Source organism: Haliaeetus leucocephalus, unplaced genomic scaffold (genome assembly GCF_000737465.1).
Source record: "Haliaeetus leucocephalus isolate CR32 unplaced genomic scaffold, Haliaeetus_leucocephalus-4.0 Scaffold93, whole genome shotgun sequence".
Taxonomy (NCBI): domain Eukaryota; kingdom Metazoa; phylum Chordata; class Aves; order Accipitriformes; family Accipitridae; genus Haliaeetus; species Haliaeetus leucocephalus.
The window spans coordinates 1,236,499-1,256,287 of NW_010972529.1; the positions used below are offsets into that span (position 1 = coordinate 1,236,499).

A 19,789-nucleotide genomic window follows, 5' to 3' on the forward strand; every position below is an offset into this window, starting at 1 on the left:
TTGGCACATTGATCTGTAACAGACACATGACTTTGTCTCAGTTATCAACAACTCAAACAAAAGGAATAACACTGCCTTCAGTGCAGGTTTGACTCCGCTTTTGATCTATCTTCCCTGAATTCAATAATTTTAACGTACCAGGTGCTGAGAAGGGCAAATGCATCAAATTCCTCATCTTCTGTAAGAATCCCTGACTTTCCCCACTTGTTAGCCTGCTGTCCCAGCATTTGTTTAAGGCTGAGGGGAACTAAATCTTTTTGTCACATCAGTTCAATTAATTTGCACAGGGCACAATTTGAGTTCTTACTGAATTTTCTTTCTTTGAACTTGCAGTTACAAGAGGCATCTAACTTTGCTAACCCTAACACAGTTTTCTAATAAAAAGGAGTACTTTGTCCCAAAGTAGTAAAAGCATTTCTTCAATTTTAAGTCTGGCTGAATTAACTATACATTTTTTTAATTAAAAAAAAGGGGGGGGGGAAATGGGGAGGTGAATACTTTCTAACAACACACACTACCATGCTTACTGCCAATGTGTGTGATTATTTGCCTGTTGGAACACTGTGCTTATGTTAGGCATGTTTCAACTCCCAAATACATCACACACAACTTGCAGTAGTTCCAGACATCATGAAATGATATTAAATATTCAAAGACAGTCACATATTTTAATATTTTACTCAACTGTTAGAGCAAACCATTTCTCTTGATCAAACCACTAGTTGTGGTAGGTAATCCAACCCCAAGGCTGAATCCATTAATGTTACAGACCACAAGATACTTTCTCAACAATACAGAAAGTTCCCAACCCTGTTTCCGAAGGAAAAAAAGAAAGTGTTTACATGTCTGAGTAAAAGGCAGCAGAATACAGACAGTAGGCCAGGAAAGTTACTGAAATAAGTCTGGTTTCCATCCTTACAGATTCCCTTCTGAAGCCCTAAACTGAGCCTTTCTTTCAGTAGGACTGGCTAACGCTCTCTTCAGGCCCTCCACAGTTCATGCTCAGTCACCACAGCTTCCACCTGGCCAGACTCTACAACATCTTTCCTATCCAAGTTCCTTCTCCAGCTCAGTTCTGCATCGCTCTTCAGGTCACATCACCCACTTTGCAGATAGGGGGCCGATGCCCAGGATATGTGATTTTTGACCCCTTCCCAGTGTGGCCGCTACTTCCTTCCCAGCTTCATGGGCAGTCCGTGATGCCTCCTGCCTGTTGTGGGCTGAGCTCCAGACAGTCTTACCAAGCGAGAGAAAAGCAACTGCCCTAAGCACTGCACTTGTCCAGGCCATCCCCACTCCCGCCAGGAGTCAGACTAAGCACTTCAAATTTAAGATTTGTCCCAAATCAAGACTTGGCGGTATCATGTCCAAGGGTTTGGACTTGTTGAGGAGGAGGAAGAGGAAGGAGAGCACTGATGGTTATTCCCCTGTGCTATCAATTATGCTGGCACTCAGTTGATTCAGGCTTTTGCCTGGTCCTCCAGAAAAATAACAGTGTTGGAAGCGTGTGCCCCATTCTCATAATAATGAGCTCAAATTATTTCATATTTACACAGGCTGGCTTCCAGCCAGGCTCTGATCTCACAGAGTGTGCAGTAATTTACATTTGAATACTCATGATGCTTAATATTCTATGTTGATTGTTGATACTTGAAAACCTACAAAGAACAGACCCAGCATTGCAGGCGGAGGGAAAGATTTTTTTTTTTTCAAAACACACTGCCAGTACTTGAGTGAAAGCCAACAGTTCTCAACATAGCAATCACTCACCAACCTCAGTAGAAATAGCGATGCTTCATCTTGCCTTATATATACCATTGGACCATTCAACCAAGGACATTCACGCACAAGACAAATATATACCCACTCTCAGCAGGAGAGCAATGAGTGTTTTCATATTAAAAGTTTGTTCAATTTTTGTTCCAGAAGTGCTCTTGCCTGCATTCTCTCTCTCTTTACACATCTTTTTAAGGCAGCCTTTTACTTTCACTCAACAGGAGATCATGAGTTTTTTGTGGGTAAATTACATTCATGGATAATGAGAAAGAGACTGTAATCACACACCTCAAAGAACTCTTAACTATCTTTCTTAGGTTTTGGAGGCAGTACAAATTACATAGGAGTGCTGAATTAGCTAGTAGAATTGCACTGTGTTTAAATACTTGGAGACATCTTCAACTGGTTGAGCTCCACTAACTTCAAATAAGCCATGTAGATTTGTACCAGCTGAAGACATAGTCTTGGAAATCACGTTCTTGTATTTACAGATGTAGAGTTGGCTCTCAAAATATTTCAGTTCTTTATAAGATCTCAGACTTGCTGAGTGACCTTACGCAAGTCACTATGCCTTCAAGGCTTTTTATCTCTAAATTGATGATAATAAAAATTTAAGGCTTCTTCTCCGGAGTATTGCAATGTATGCTGAAATGAGGACAATGAGAGCCATATGGATGGCTATTAAGAATAATTATTGGTAAGTGCCACTCAGGCTAACCACTGGCTTCTAAGTGAGCTACAGTGGAGGTGCTGGCCATTGAACATTTTTCTCCCTCTAACACCCCTCACCTGCTCATGCTTGACATTAGGTAGGAAAGTTAGTAAGGAGGTTTCTTCAATTCTTTGTTCTTGTTGTTTAATAACAAAATAATAATTAGGTACTAGGGAAGAAACATTATATCCTTTTTGCAGTAAATCGTAGCAATATAGCATCAATACAAACATATCCTATAGTCAACCAATTAAAAATACGTTTCAGAATATTTAGATGTTGAAGGCAAGTATAACCATGAAAAGGAAAAGCTATAACAATATTAGTTAGGAGGTGGCAAATATGAGACGTAACAACTACCCTTAGGGTATGTGAAATACATTGGGACTGATAAGAGACCCTGTTTAAGTCACAACAAATACTCATTGCACAGAATGGTTAGTTGTATAATTGCATATCATTTTTCAGGTCTAATTCGCCTGCAAGAGCTCATCAAAGCCCCTTCTAGATACAACATTAAAATCAAAATCCGCCAGCTGCCCTCTGGGAATAAAGATGCCAGGCCTTTACTCAAGGAGATGAAGAAGGGCAAGGAGTTCTATGTGATATTTGATTGCTCACATGAAACGGCAGCGGAAATCCTTAAGCAGGTAAGGGGAAGGGGGTGAAAAAGCACGACATTCATTTTGTATCCTGAAAGTTGTCAGCCTCTCTGGTTTTCATTTTCTGGGAAACACAAAAAATGAATGCGTTTATCAATTAGGACATAGGCTTGTTAATACCAGGGACAGAAGTTGTTACAGAACATGCAGCAGCATCTGAGCACTCCACAAGACTTAAGGGCTTCACAGAGCCATAAGTACCAGCAGCAGTATTGATGTCTGAAGAGAAGCCCATAGGTATCCCGCAGAAGGAAATATGCATTTCTTTTTTTAATACTTCAGGTTCTGCTTGACTAGGAAGATTGTTGCATTTATTTTAGCTTGTCCTGGTTTAATCAATATGGGGTTTATGTCTTCTCCCACAAAAAAAGAAAGAGCTCATTTTGGAGTGCTTAGGGAGCAGCTCACGTTGAGCTATTGCCTCCACAGAAGTTGCACATCAGATTCAACGCTGACTACAGTAACAACAGGGCATTAATCCACTTCAGACAAGAGCGTAACTCTGCATTCACTTCCCTGTAACAAAGAGGGATTTGGTCTGCTGGCACTACCTAATTACATTTTAAACTCTGGTACAGCAAGAAGATGGAACGAAGGAAGTATCAGAAGAAAAAAAAAAACGGGAAAAGAGGCTATTGTGCAAGGGTTGACATAACCCTGACCTAAGCGTGAGAGTTGGACAGCCACACAAGGCAAGGACAAATGCCACAAAGCCTGATGTTGATGGGCTGGGACATTATCAGGACCACACACAGAGTGGTGTGAATTAGAATTTACGGTTGTCACTTACTATGTATTTCTAGACAATCAAAGTCTAAAGCACTGGCTCCTGCAATTCATTGACCTATAGACAGTAATACCAAGCAAGTAATGCATTGTGAATGGTATTTTCCTTTTTGCTGCAACCGTAGATATGAGGGGTTGTTGGTTTTACTGGCAGTCAGTCTAATGGGTAACACTGATCCCCATCAGACCATCAGAGAGGTTCCACTGATCTCAGTGTACAGATATGGGCTGTCCCATAAAGGTTAAAACCTATGCTCCCAACCCAGAATGTTTTGCTGAAATATTTAATTACACAGAGCAGATTCTGTACCAAAGTAAGACTGACAACTTAGTGGTTGCATTAGTCTGAGGAGCCTGAAACCATCCTCTCCAGACTGGAGAATCTTGATCCTGTGAACACAGATGTGCAGGATGGTGTCCTAAATCAGATGCAACACAGCTGAGAACAGCATACAAGTTCCCATGAACTGGCAGAGTTAGATTTATTGCTGTCAGGAAAGTTGGCCTGTACTAAATTTTAGGGTTTTCTTGGTGCAAGTTATATATTTAAGCTATAACAGGGACAGATGCAGGCATGATGTTAGGAGTGTGAGGGAAGAGCGAGGGAAGGGTGCACAAACATGCAACTGCTCTCTCATGCATGGGGAGCACACTGTAGCAAGCAGCATTAATTGGGAAGGGGGGTGGACAGGAGAGCTGCTGTCCCCTCACTCTGCTCCCTGTAGGGCTGTCCAAAAGCATTAAAACATGACAGCAGGAACAAGTGGCTCCAAAATGAGATATGTGGGGGAAGAGTTAGACTGACAACACGAATTTTCAAGGAAGTGCAAGAAGAAAGTGCAGATGTCTGGCACACTGCAGGAGGCACAAAGCTTCAAAAATACAAGGCTGAGTATGGAAAAAAAAAAAAAAGAAAAATAACCTTAGTGTCAAAAGAAGAAGAGGAAGTGCTAAAAGATGCACTAAGGCAGGGCAAAGTGGCAGAACAGTTTGTGTGGGAAATGGATCAGGGAGACAACTGACAGGCTGCAGATACAGATAATGCTCTCCAATGCCTTAAGAACTCAGAGAAGGATGGTGAATGGCAGTGGAAGAAAACAGGAAAATTAAGAGAGGTACACCTGTGGGTCAGAGCTGCAGGAAAGGAAGCAACATAAATATAGGCTAGAAAGAAAGGGAAAATGGCTTTTATATGAGAGAGTTCTGTGGCTGAATCTAGATGCTGGCAGCAGTAACTCAGGTGTTGAAGTTTCTCACTGTCAAAGGCAGCTGTGAAATGAGAAGGTGTGGAGGGCTCTGAATTCATGTGTGACTCATCTGATTGTAGGTTAACTACATGAAGTACCATGGTTCACATTCTCATCACTGCACACAGAAACCCCTATATAATTTTACACTGATTGAAAACAAGATATGAAGGAGGATATTATAGAAATTATTTTAAGGAAACTCTGCAACGTTAGTAGAGAATATTTTTTACTTTGTAAATCATCCAATAGATATTACAGGAAAAATACGTAGTATTGTTAAATTATGTAAGATTTCTAATAGGAGTAGGAATCAGAGCCAGCAGTCACTTAAACCTGTTCCCAAAGCAACAATTTCTTGTCTGCCTACTGTGTTTACGATAACGTTTAGTAGCCCATGCAGGAGAAGATAAATAAAGGAAGAGAAGATTTGTAGAGGGTTGGGTGGTGGAGGGTATTTTACCAATTAAAACTGCAGCAGGGTCACAGAGGCACATAACCACCATTGCTTATGCTCAGTTCCTGTGTCCTCACCCTCTGAGCCTGCACAGGTCCCCCCAAAAAGCTTTACACAGGGGTGTGCATTTCCCCCCTTCCAAGCCCAAGGGTGCCCCCTCTGCACCAGGATCTGCTCCATCTCCTTTGGACAATCCCCAGCCAAAGTGGGCAGCATCCCTCACCTCCTCCAAGCCTCTGGGAGAGAGGCAAGAGGCTACCTCTCACCTGCTGCAGCCACATTTCCCTGCTACGGGGCAGCGAGACATACCACCAGCAGCACTTGTGCTGCCAGCCACCAGCCTGCCTCCGAGCTGAAGGCACAGCAGGGAAGAAAAGCAGCTGCTCTTCTCCCAGCGGTGCCTGTGCTGCCGGCGTTGGCAGCGGCAGCGCTGGCTCTGCAAGCGGGGGCTGCTCGCACCAGTGCTCGGGGGGCACCGGCTGTGGCACAGCTTGTTTCCCACGAAGGGAGGGCAAGGGATGCCTAAAAGCTCTTTCTGAGAGCAAAAGGATTATGAAATTGCAAAATTCTGTCCTCAAAGAGTCAGCATATGGAGCTGGTTTGGGGAGTGTGGAGCCACCTGACCCAGCTGCATTACTGGGCTGTGGGACTAGGGGAGGTGACCTATTCACTTGCCTCCTTTAACCTTGTGTTGTTTACAAAACAGCACAAAAGACAGATTTCTTCTCTTAAATGAGACTATCTTTTTGCTTATTTATAGCTTCAACTAAAATACCATTGAGCCATGCTTCTTCCTTGTGCACAACAAGAACGGGCGAATCAATAACCTAATTTAAACAAAATACAAAGTCTGCACACAGCTGAATAACATATTCCCTAAACTCACATATTTTCCCCAACTAGCTTAATAAGGCCTGGCCTTCTCATCACCCAGATCTGGAAGGAGCAAGAGGAAATTGTGATTATTAATTGCCACCTTTTCCAATAGTCACTTTGACTTTTCTCTCCATATTCCCTCACGAGGGTTGGTAACCTCATGTGACTGGTACATGGCAGCTAAAGGAGTTTTCCAGCTCTGTTGCCTGTACCAGGTAACCACCAAAACTGGCAGCTCCACAGGGATCAGGATATTCTGAAATCACTTGAACCAGAAGGTTATGCCAGCAGGGTTTTGAAACAAGATGTACTACACCAGCAGAGCTGATGGAAGAAGTTGCAGCTGGTCTGACACTCCCATAGTCTACTTGAAAATCTTGACTGCTGGAGTTTTAAAACTCATGAAGTCTGGACAAATTTTCTGACAAGGAGAGAGATCTAGTAAAGAATTAGAAGCCAAAAGCAGAAGCTAAGTGCAATTGTGGTTTCTTAGGGTAAAAATGTGATCTCCAAAGTCCCCAGTGTAAGAAACAGATAGATACTCAGCTCACTGGTTCTCCTCTCTCCTACTCATTTTATAAAGGGGTTTTGCTGGGGAGACTTCCTCTTCTGGCCACCTAGTTTCTGCTGAATGGCATCAGATGGCAAGAGCCGTAGGTGAAGACCATGGGCACGTGTCAGGGGTAATTCACCTTGAAATTTTGCAGTGCACTTCAGTTCCCAAATCTAACTGTAGGTGTCCATAGAAGTAAATGTGGCCATTGCCTCAGAAACTTTATTCTGAGCTTGGAAGATACAGCAGCAGAGGCTCTTAGTCAGAGTACCATCTTTTGGGGTCCTGGCTGTGTAACATCATAGCTGCACTATGCTGAGACCTCTGCTTTGCTGTTCTTGTTAGCTGTGCTGTCTAGATGAAAGCTAAACTAGTTACATAAGCTTGCTCTTGTAGTTGTTCCTCCCTTCCTTGGAAGATTCACTGCATGGTGCAAATGCAAGCAGACTTCCAAACTAAAAGAGTGCTTTCAGTCTTGGTACTGTGAGATGATGTCCATGCTGGAGTTTGAAAGGTAATGCTGCTGCCCGAGCTCCCTGGTATCTCTTCAGGAAACAGAAGGAGCCAGCCACAGTTGACTGGGGCCCTGGGCCAACACATTCATCCTGCCCTATTGCTATGGCCCATGTTTCCAGCTGGACTCCAGTACTAGTGAAGTATTTACAGAATATATCTTGTTTCTTGATATGGCTCATGTCCATGTTGGAGGAACTCTATACCACTCCAGCTGGACCACTGCTGTGACTGACTGGGATGCAGATTTCCAGGGAGTTAAGTCATGTCCAAGTAAAGCTGTCTACATAGAGTCCAGGGAAGCACTGGAAACACAGTATAAACCTTTTATATCAAACACTTGAGAGGCAAGGAGGCAGAGGGGCTATTATTCATTATGGTGTATCTTGCTGATCTTAGAAAACAGTGGTGGTACTAATTAATTGGATAATGAAATGCATTAATTTAATGGTCATGAAATTTAAATAATAGCATGAGTGAAGAAAATGCAAAGTGAAAGCAAGCAAAGTATTTGATGCAGTTCCTGCTAATATGCTTCAGCACCATTCTGGTTTCAGCCCACCTTGAAGGAAGACTGACACTAGCTCTAAATGAGGTGGTGATTTTTTTACAAGATGAAGAAACATAGGCTGGAGCTGGGATATGATGCGAGCCAGGAACAGGGCACCCAAAGAGATTTACAGACATAAGAAAGAATATTTTTATCCAGTCTCTATCCACTTGCCATATATATTTTGACCACTGGTACTTGTTCAGATTCACATTGCAGTTCATGACCCATAGCTGAAAGTACAGGTCTGCAAAAGACAAGGCCCAAACATCTGATCTGAAACGGATGATTAGAGATAGAAGTCTCTTATCTCATTTGCCAGGATAATCCATAACCAACCAATATCTGAGTTTGGCTGAAGAACAGATTTTATACAGGCCAGGAAGGGTAGGAGATCTGCAAGGAGAATGCAGAATATTTTAGCCTGGTTTCACTAGTTTACATTCATCTAAGTTCCACATTAACTAAAAGCTGTTATTATTTAAATAGGACATTTATATCAGATGCATAATTATTTAAATAATTACATGCAAAGTTATTTAAATAGGAAAGTGTAATGAAATCTCATTCTAGTTTCTTATGGGCAGCTATATACACATAAACCAATCTTGTTGCCTTCCCTTCTCTCTTCTGGGCTGCTCTGCTCATTTTCTCTAGTGGGGAGGACACTTGCTCTGTGGGAAGAGCCTGTGCAGCTGCTTTGCAAGGTACTTCAGAGGTGTCCCAACCTGAAAGGAATCTTTGCTCCTACCATGCTTTTATTATTGTCTCACTCCTGGTAGTTCCTAGAAGCTGCAGTCCCTGTATCTGCTGTGTTGCAAAAACACGACTTCTTGCTGCTGAGAACACACAAGTGCAACTCTCCTGTTTACACAAGTAGGAGCACCTGAGTCATTAAGGCTCGTAAGTCATTAATGCTTTGGGGTCTTCAGCATTCCTCTTGCTTTTGTTTTAACTTGTCTTCACCTCCTGTTTTTCTAATGCCATCCTCCTGAGTGGGCATTTGGTAGTGTCATTACATCTTCCTTCATTGGGAATATTACTTAGTGACCATGTTACCCTAAACAATAAATAAGTTATTACAAAGTCTTTACAATCCAGGAATAAAAAGCTCCCTATTTAGGTCAATCTACAGATCTAACATGTCATAGCAATATCTAAGTGCTATATAACTGTTAACTAATTGCCTTAATGATTGTTAGAGGGGAGGACAGCCAGTTAAGGCTGATCCCGTGACCAATGCAAAGGGAGAGGACAGAGCTCAGTGGCAGATCAGGGCCCAGCCTGGGACAGATCCAGCATCAACTCTTATTCTTTAACCAGACAAGAACATTAGTAATGTGTGTGTGACACTTACAAGCTCTCCTCCAGCTGTCTGTAGCTGGTATCTTAAATGAGTAATCGTTAATAGGGAAAACACAAAAGCAACATGTTGATTAAGCTTTCCTGGGCTGCTGCAATACTTTCTGTGGGAGAATTTCAATGACCGTCTCTCATGGAGCCCTTGGGTGCAGGGTCCTTGGCAAATCCGTGGCACCCCTCCAGCAATTGTCGTCGTGAACCTGTTTCTCGGTTGTGGCAGATAACATTGCTGGCTGCACCTTGCTTATTACATGCAACTGCCTTTAGTTTTCAGGGGTCTTGGTTCTGTTTTGTTTTCAAAGACAATCCTGTAGCATGACTTTTGAAATCGTTATTATTCACAGGTATATGTGTGTCCTGCCAGCTCTGTTTATAGCACATTACTTGGGAATCAATATTCTCATAAAAAGTTTTAATCAAAAACGTGTTCAAGACACAAACACTCCTCGCAGGCCACTGCCTTTGGATTTGTGAGGAAAGCAATAACGGGGCTACCTTGGGTTAACTAGCTGGCTAATCAGTAGCAGTGTAGCTGCAGCAGCACAGCTAGGTAATGCTTCCCAAACATCCAGGCTACACACTTTATAATCATTCTACTTAATCTATCTTTCTAGTTAATGTAAAATTGTATTTTAAGTCATTATATGGCTTAGCATTATCCTGGTTCTCTATTGTCTTACTATTTCTACACAGACAGATTGCAATTTATATCTTCTGATAACAGAAATGCAATGACATGATGTCAGCACTTCTATCTCAAGCTAGAATTAAAACTGTAATGAATCAATAATCTGGGTATTTGGATCCTCCTATTTACATTTATTAGTATGATCTTGTGTTCATGCTAATGTAACACCATGGACCAACTGCAAAATTCCTGTGGAGGACCAAATAAATTTAGACATACAGAGGTTTACCTGGGCTCAAACCACATTTGTGTAACCTAGTGACTGGTCTGTGCCCCATATGAAGCAATTGGGTTATTTCAATACAGTTTCAGCTCAAAGGAGGCCTGCATCATAAAAATCCCAGCTGGCATCTCCTTCCCATAGCAGGGACCTTAGACACAGAAATCCAACGGCTCCAGGGAGCACAGCTGAATCCAGCCAGGTCAGCTGGGAAACACAGCACACAAAAGTTTCCATTGATGCTACCATATATCATTTTCTGTGCGTAAATAGGGAATGAACATCAGTCTCCAGGATTGCTAGATTGCTCATTTCTACAGGTAATGAAATAACTCTAAGAAATGGAATAGAAGAGGATTAATAAAATAAGAAATAAAAAAGGCAATTTTGACATGTAAATTCAGTTGAGCAGTTCAATAAAATACTTGCCTTCTGGCTTGATTTTTAGTGGCTGGAAATGGATTAGTTGTTTGTGATTAACACTGAGCTGTTTTCATTGTCTACTGCAGCTTAGAAAGTTCAGGTTCTTTCCTTTTTTTTTTATGTGAGGAATTGCCACACACAATCACAAAACTGAGTTTCAGAGGCTTTTGCCATGAAAGAGAATTTTGGCAAGCCAAATCACTCACTTTTTCCCTGTCTTTCAAACAGCTATTCAGGCACTGCTAAAAGTGTCCTAAAATACTATTAATAGCAGATGCTTACATTCCTGTGATCAAGACTGAAAAACTTCTAACCATTGTCTGTGTTACTGTCATGATAATGAGTTCTTCAGTAGCTTCCTAGCTCATAATTCCTCCTCCTCTTCACAAGATCCCAGAGAGGGCAAAATGCTTGCATCGTGTAATAGCGTGCATGGATGCAGCAACAAGTGTAGGTGATACTGGTCTGAAACTGTATAGCATCCTGTTATACACCATCAGAGGTGTTTTACTTAAGCATTCCCAATGAGTTTTGGAAAGGGGTTGAGGGAAAAAAACGCATCCATCTAGAAGTTTCCTGCAACGTGAGGGCTGAGAAGAAAAACTTCATCCTCTTCTGCCTGTGGTGGCCGGTCAGTATGCATTTAAATGCCATCCTTACCTTGTAGACCTCCAAAAGATCTGACTCTGGAAAATTAATCCAGACCAGAAATCTTTTCATACCAGTTGTTTTGACAGCTTCCTGCAGACCTGCATTCCCCAGGTGGAACAAAAGGCATTTATAGAAGCTTTCTTCTTTTTGTTTTTCTTGTTTACTTCAGTGAGCACTCATCAAGTGTCTTGTTCTCACATGGTAACGCAGAATAAAAAAACCTGCACCTAAGCACTTTTCCCTACAAATTCTGTTGTCGGCTAGCAAATTCCTTTTTAACACTTCTAAACTGCAGACTAAAGAATTTCATTTTAAAAAAATCAGCTTCTTGTTATCACTAGTAATTTTTCTTGTCCTTGAATTTTTGCAATCTTTAATCTCTTTCCAGAGCAGAGGTGATAAAAACATAATTTAAATACAATAGGGTATTTTTTGCTCCTGAAGAAAAATGTAGGTTGTATTGTAATCAAGTTTTCATGACCTGTAACATATTGTTCCAGATTAACCCATGCTTTTCAAAAGATAGTGCAGTACACTGAAAGCATCCAAAGTAAAGTACATTCACCTTTCAATCTCTTTCAACAGATTCTCTCCATGGGAATGATGACTGAATATTACCACTACTTTTTTACAACACTGGTAAGGAACACAAGATTTGGGGGTGAATTTTCTCTGTTGCAGAAAAGACAACTAAAGATTTCCACTTTTTCTAGATCTTGGTTGCCATTATTCAAGGAAACCCCTGGAGAATGAGTACTAACTCTCCTTAAGAATATCAGGAGTCACAATTTTGTAAGGAAGATGTTTTGCAGTGTCTGTGGGGCTGGCTAACAACCTAATACAACGAAAATTAATTGCAGTAGTGTGCTTAAGGAGGAGCCATTGGTGCAGGTGGATCAGAGTGAAACAAAATAATGAATAAATGGCTTTGCAATGGAGCCGAGGTCAAGCACTGCAGCCGGTGCTGTCCATCGCTAAAATGTTTAATTTCCTTACAAAAACAAAAAATCACCTATGTATAAAATAACTTGGGAAATTTTATAGTAAAAGAAAACCCCTAAACTTTCTTTCATGGTACATATCTATGAATACTTTTTTTCAGAACATTTTTCCTAAATTTTGACTTATATGCTATATATAAATATAACTCAGTCCACACTTAAGGTCCATTTGCATTGTAGACTAGAAAGACAGCAAAGGACCATTACTGCCAGAACAGTCCTAGAGGGCTGGATTATATTATGTGCATCAGCTTATTCTTTATTTCCTTTCCATATAAATTTTTATGTGGAAGTGAAAAATCATTTTGGATCCAATAGTCAATTCATCAGTCAGAAATTACTCTCTAGCTGTTTGGAACTTGAAGCAGTAGCTTGAAATAGTTCTCTTCCCTTTGAGGCCATTTTAACATAAAGAAAAATGTGAAAATTTAGGATTTACTGTGGAACTTACAGTTTTATACAATAAACAATACAATAAACAATCTAACATAAAATAGTAACCACCAACAACAATATGCATGAGATGGTATAGAACACATATTAGAACAAGCAGTAAGCATTGCTGGTGGTATCTTGGCATTGTGGTATTGTAAATGTTGACATTTTGATGGCTACTGTGGTATTAAACCATGACCAGCACATTTGTCATTTTACTGACCTGCCAGGATCAGTAAAAAGTTGTTTTGAAAAACAGCTTTCAGGCTTTGAGAAGCAGTTATCATATTCCCACTGCCTGATAAATACAGCTGTGGAGTGTGCCACACAATTATATCACTTAGAATACCCATTATTTTCCTGCCCTGTAAACACCAAGCACTGAAGTTCATGGACTTACTGTGCACTGGCCTGACACATCCATTAGACATAGTGGCAGCAAGTCACCTGAAGGAGGCAAGGCAGGAGAAAAATAGGCTTTATAAGTAGTAAAAGTGTATCGCTTTCAACATCTCTTGGAATTTTCCTTCCCTGAGTTGAGAAATAAGCTTGACATTGGCCAGCTAATTCCTCCTGTTGGTTTGTCAGAGCTGTAACACTGTTAGAGGACTGCTATAAATTAAAATGAGATACTGCTGCGCAGGTTGGTTGCAAAATAGTGGTGTTGTGGGGAACTGATTTTTTACGTTCCAAAAAGCAGATATGTGGTTTGTCATAAATTTTACACAAATTTGGTTTATTCAGATTTATAACTGAAGCGGTCATGACTAGGCTTTGAGGGCAAGCAGAGCATTCACAGGCCAAAAAAACCAGCACTTGAGCTTTGGATTGAAAAATCAAATACAGTTTTGGCCTAATTGTACCTTCTGAACACTTTGCTTTAAAAATACTACATCTGGTTTTGTTTGTTTTCTTAATGGTGATTTAGGATCTATTTGCATTAGACCTGGAACCCTACAGATACAGTGGAGTAAATATGACAGGGTTTCGCCTGCTCAACATCGAGAACCCGCAAGTTTCATCTGTCATTGAGAAATGGTCAATGGAGCGTCTGCAGGCGCCACCGAAACCAGAGACTGGCCTCCTCGATGGCATGATGACAGTAAGTGAACAACCACAATGATACAGGGGCTTCTACAGCACGCTTCGCAATGCTGTTCTAGCAGATGTGAACCAATCCCATTACTGCTTTATTTCACAACGCAAATGCTAAAGCAGCATCCCCAAAACAGACTTCCTTTTACCCACTTCCACACAGACGTGCATTTGCCCCATGAACCAATGTTGTACTCATCCATGTGACAAACCACTCCCAGGCAGCTCTAGAGATGAGTGACAATTCTCCATCATGATGCCATCCAGCTAACATCATTCATCTTATTGTTGTCAAATGTATATAATGCTGCCTCATTTCTCTAATAACGTTCTGCGTGGAGTAAAGAACATAACAGGAAATAAAAACTTTCAGAGCAGGTATACAATTTATAACCTGCAGGGAAAGATATTGTACATGTGGACAGGTAATAGCATTTTTAAATTGGAAAAATGCCCTTTCTCTTAATTTTCATCATCTACAGCAACTCTGGCTTTTAAGATGTAATTTAAAGATAAATGAAAGGTATCATCAAGCCAGGAAATTAGTATTTCCTCCCTACCAGTCCCCCCAGAAGCAAAGGGAAGAATAGGAGCAATTACATGGACAGTGTGACTCCATTCAGTTTTGCAGGGTGAAGGGTTGCCATCTTTTTGCAATATAAGATAATGTATCTTATGTACTGCGTGGAGTTCGAAGTGATATGAAATAGGCTTTATTGCAGATGATTGCAGGGAAAATTTTGACACATCCTAACATCCTGAAGAGAAATGCATTCTGTATGCTATCTCTAGCATTTCAAAAAAATGTTGCTTGTTTGGGCAGTGCCATTGCGCTCACTTGTATGCAAACCAGGGGAGAAAGCTGTCCCTGGGAACTTCTGATGTGAATACACAAGACCTGCTAGGGTAGCTATGCACACATAGCTATTCACCTGCATTCACCCAACTGTAAAACTAGGAAAAATAAAGTTCTTACCAGACTCTTATGCTCTCCTTTGTATCTCTATAATCTCTTAGTGTCCTTGATGCTCTGAAACAGCACGAGCACCAAGGAAAGCATCTTCCTAGTTGGCTGTGATCATTTAAATATTCATAGCAAGTTCTGCTTATTCAGTTTGATGGAGAGCTGCAATACTGCTATATTTCATTAGACAATAAGGCTATGATAAGCTGTACAGTATAAGGAGATCAGGATTACATGTCCTATTGTTAACTCAGGATTTCTGCCTTCTGGTTCATGCTATATTGTTTGCCCTGATGTCAGCTTGTGGGAAGTTAGCAGGGCATGACCAAGACAGTTTTGAGGTCACGTCCCACTTTATGCCCAGATTGCACACAGAGGCATAGTTGTTCTAATGAGATCTTTGAGTTTCTTTGCAATAAGTTAAATAGAATACAAAAAACAGAAAAACAAGTTCCAGGTCTAACTCTTAGTCCCTTTCTTCTTACGCACAAGTACAGACATCAATATAAGGCAGTTTGCTTCAGAAAATGAGGTGACCTTTTGTTCCTCTGTGCAACCCCAAGCCCTAAACCAGAACAATATGAGGGGAGAAATAAAAGGCTAAGGGAGGTAGTATAACCTCCCAGTTGCTGCACAGCAGGATGGGTCAGTAACAAGTTACACAAGCACAAGATTCAAACAGCCAAGTCTGCTGCCAACGTGCAAACACTGCGGGATGCACCATGTTATCAAGTAAAAGCATCGGTGGTCCCAGATGGGAGTGCAAAGTGAGGTGCACTGAAGCATTTTCACCAAGTATCTCCAGAGTCTCTAGGCCTGGGACACAGGCAGACTGGGACTCCAGTGCTCAAGTAGAATTCAATCCTGAATGCATGTGTCCCCAGTCTAATGTAAAAACCGATCTGAAGTCTATTAATATTGATGGGAAACTTTCCATTGATTTTGAGGGATTTTGGATCAGGCCTTTAGTCTCTGAGTCCACTTGGAACAAGTATCTGTTTTAAGTCACTTGACACTGAGAACAGCTGTTATTGTCTCCTCCTGCTTGCCTCACCATTTATAATGTTTTCAATTTGCTCTGATTGTGGGAACATTGTTTTGCGCAGATCCTGATTAGTGTGTCAAGAGCGATTCCTCATCTGCAGTATGTTAAGATTAGTTGATAAATTCAGATCACATTTGATTGCCAGCAAAAACCTCCAATGCTGTAAGACTGATGCTGTTGTAATTTACTTAGGTAAATGAAACAGAGAAAGAATCAAATCTATTAATTTCCCAAAGGAATTGCATGGCAAAGGAATAAAAAATGGATTAGCTTTGCAGTTCATATAGATGAGTCCAGTTTCTCATCTGCAGAGTTAGTACTTTTTTTTAAGGCCCCTACTTAATTATTCAGTAGCTTTACAAGAAAGGTAAGCACTTCATTTTTATAGCATCCCTGTGCAGTAAGTGAAACATGGCTGTTCCCACCTCGTACAGTGAGAGCACTGAAGCACAGTGAACGTGAAGGCGAGATTTTTCTAAAACTTCCTTATGATAAAGGGTGACAGGGTGTGTGATCTCAGTTTGAGGCTTACTGGGCATGTTTTTAAACCAATAAAGCCATTCTCAAAAGAAACACAGATGCACAACCAGCATCCAGTAATTTTAGTAATATTTAGGTGTTTAAGGGCTGTATTCATCTGTCCTGCCTCAGACAACTAGAAGTTAAATGTACAAGTCCAACTTAACCATCAAAAAAGGCACCTCAAAAGGTCAGTTCACCTCTCTCTCTAAGACGGTGTGGGAGGTACGAGAGGGGAACATCCCTGGCTAAACCTCACTGGGGCCATTTCACACATTTGTGCCAAAAGCCAAAACCCTTGAGGGCAGTAGACACTTAGAGACAGTAGATAACTGTCCAGTGGGATACCTACCAGGTGCTCCGTGGGATTAATTTCCCTGGCAAGCAGGGCCTGCCCACCCCTTGGGGAAGAAAGCAATCCCACAAGAGCCACAAGAAGAGCGGCAATAGGGAGCTAGTACAAGTCCCACACGGGCAGCCCTCCCACGTGGCCCCATGCCATGCCACCGTGCCACACCAGCCTGCAGGCTGGGCAGAGGCTGGCTGGAGCACCTGCATGGTGCTTTTGACTGACACACCTTGAGGTGCTGAGAGTCTTTGGCAAATCCCATGAGGAAACTATAGGAGACTGAGTACTGCAAAGTGCTTAGCCCTGAGACATGCCTGGAGGATGAGACCTGAGCTGCTGTAACACCTGAGGCTTCTTAAAACTCCCCTCCATGCCACAGAGCTACCCGTGTGCTCCTTCCTGCACTGGACACACCGACCCCTCTCTTCCTGTACCTACCCAATGTAGTTTTCTTCCCAACACTCACCTGAAAATACTCTGAAATTAATTGATTTTTTTTGCATCTCAGATGTCCGTGGAGAGCCCAGTAGGGACCTTTTCCATAACAGTACTCTGAGGGAACAGTACTCAGTAGAGAAAAGCAGGGACTGGGCACAAAGATATATATTAAAGAAAGCCTTTCTGTTTTTTTCATGCAGACCGAAGCAGCTCTGATGTACGATGCCGTTTACATGGTAGCAGTGGCCTCCCAGCGTGCATCCCAAATGACTGTCAGCTCCCTGCAGTGCCACAGACATAAGCCGTGGCGTTTTGGGCCCAGATTTATGAATCTGATAAAAGAGGCGAGTATAGACCATCTGCTTATGGTCAGCATAATCCTTTCTTTCTTCTTTACTGCACTGGCTTGTGTTGTTGTTCCCTGATCTTTGTCATATGCTATGCTCTGGTTTCTGGCACTTGGACGCCCAATTCCTCCTCACCTTCTTAGCAGGCAAATGTTGATTCAGATACAAGGCTGTGGCCTGCGTTCTGGTAGAGACTTTACCTGGTCTCTGAAAAAAAGAAACTGCTAAACTGTAGGTGTGATAATATCTCAGACTAACACACCATAAGACTGCCCATATTTTTTGTTTGGTTAACGTTATGGTTATGATATTATTGTATATAACAGTTGTATATAATTTCTAAAAATATGTGGCAACTAACAGCAGCCATTCTAGAATTGAAAGAAAAGCAAGTCTGTAGCTCTGTCCTTGTTTCACCACTTAATTCCAATTGTTTTGCAGATTGTTTGATCAGTAATCAATATCCAGAAAATATTTCAGCCAGTATTTCTAAAGAAATAAATTGCTTCATGAAGTCATGCACTATCTATCTCATAAGAATGCATCACTGAGCTGGTTTGATCCACAGATGTTCTAAAAAAATACACGTTAGCTGAAATGCCTTCACTCTTCCAAAAGTTCAGTTTTTATTATGGATTTCAAATGGAAAGTTTTTCTTTAGGGAAACGTGTGAAATGAAAATTGGAAATTATGTGGAGTTTCCTATGTATATTTCATCTTTTACCCCAGTTTTTGTCCATGACAGTGTGATTTCTATCAAAACCACATTCATTAACACTTGTGTAGGTGGAACAGGACCTGTAGGCTGAGGTTGTACCTCAGTAAGTGGTGGCAGCACATTGGGGCATACACCTGAATCCAGAAATATAGTAGGAGCAAACTGAAAGACAAGACATGTGGTGGTTACAGAACATGTAGAAGAGCTGTCATCACCTTCTCCAAACCTTTCTAAGCAAATTTTTTAGAATTGTCATAGGCAATATACGACATGGTGATTCACCTACACAGAAAGCATTGAAAGTTACTGAAACAGTACCCTCCACACAGGTTGTTTTATGAATTTAAGGTTTCCTTGTAAGCTTCTCTCTTTGAAAGTATAAAAAAAAAGCCAAGAGTTACCCCAGTACTCAGGGACCTAACTTAATAATTAAGGAAGCTTTGAGATACTTTCCTCACTGCAACACAATCATGGGAACATCCAGAGGAGTCACAGAAGCAGTACTGCTAAAGGTTATTTCTCTCACCCTGACATCAACCATGCTGCATCCAGCTCCCCCACTGGGGAGGAGGTGGGAAGACTGTAGCAGGAAGAGCAAAAGACAGGAGAAAATTGTCTCAGAAGTGTCTGTAATAAAGATGAACTTCTCCCTCCCTCCCTTCTAATTTGATCTAAGTGGGAACCTTTGCTCTTCTGCTTCTCAACCTCAAACTAAATGAGGTAGCATTGCTACTCATGTGATTTCTGGTGCATTTTAAAATAATTATAATGAAATTGAAAGTTAGCAAAAGACTTTGTATCAGTGAATGCACCTGCATAATTATACAGTGGTGACCTACTTACTTTGGGTGATGCTAAGTATACAGCATAAGGATCCTGAATCCTAAGCCAGAAGAAGTACTTTGACCAAGACTGCCAGATGTACCTCAGCACATGCACTTCAAAGCTTAAACTGTTATACAGTTCACATTTATCATGTACAGCTAGCTTCTCTTGCGTGGAGTCAGATATGTGAGCTAATCTGATTGTTTTGCAGATAGTGTCTTTCATGGTCAGTAAAACACCAATTTAAATACTCTGAGAGTCTTATCTTCCTGTTTCTGTTGTAACTAAAAAAAAGATGGTTTTTAAAAGTAGAGGATAAGGTTTAATAAGACAGCATTAAATTTCCTGAAAAGGCTATAACAGGTGTTGGAAACTAAATAGCAAATACATTTGGACCTCCCTAGTTCATGTTAGGATCTGGTTTGCTCAACAAGGATAGATGAACTTTATAAATCAGTAATCAAGTGAATAGGTATGGAGAAAAAAAGTCAAGCAGGCAGAATGATAGTTTGGGCCCACATAAATACAATTTACTATTTTGTGATATCGTACTCACAGTCTGTGAAGGCATTTTACA

General features: G+C 41.2%; 1 protein-coding gene across 1 annotated transcript in view; it reads left to right on the plus strand.

The window, feature by feature from the left end:
- Positions 1 to 19,789, plus strand: part of GRIK1 (glutamate receptor, ionotropic, kainate 1) — a 245,730-nt gene that overhangs the window by 174,510 nt on the left and 51,431 nt on the right. Inside the window, exons 4-7 of the mRNA XM_010585332.1 lie at positions 2,957 to 3,138; positions 12,062 to 12,115; positions 13,841 to 14,014; positions 17,523 to 17,666. Of these exons, the coding sequence (XP_010583634.1) occupies positions 2,957 to 3,138; positions 12,062 to 12,115; positions 13,841 to 14,014; positions 17,523 to 17,666 (554 nt within the window). The remainder of the gene's footprint in view (positions 1 to 2,956; positions 3,139 to 12,061; positions 12,116 to 13,840; positions 14,015 to 17,522; positions 17,667 to 19,789) is intronic.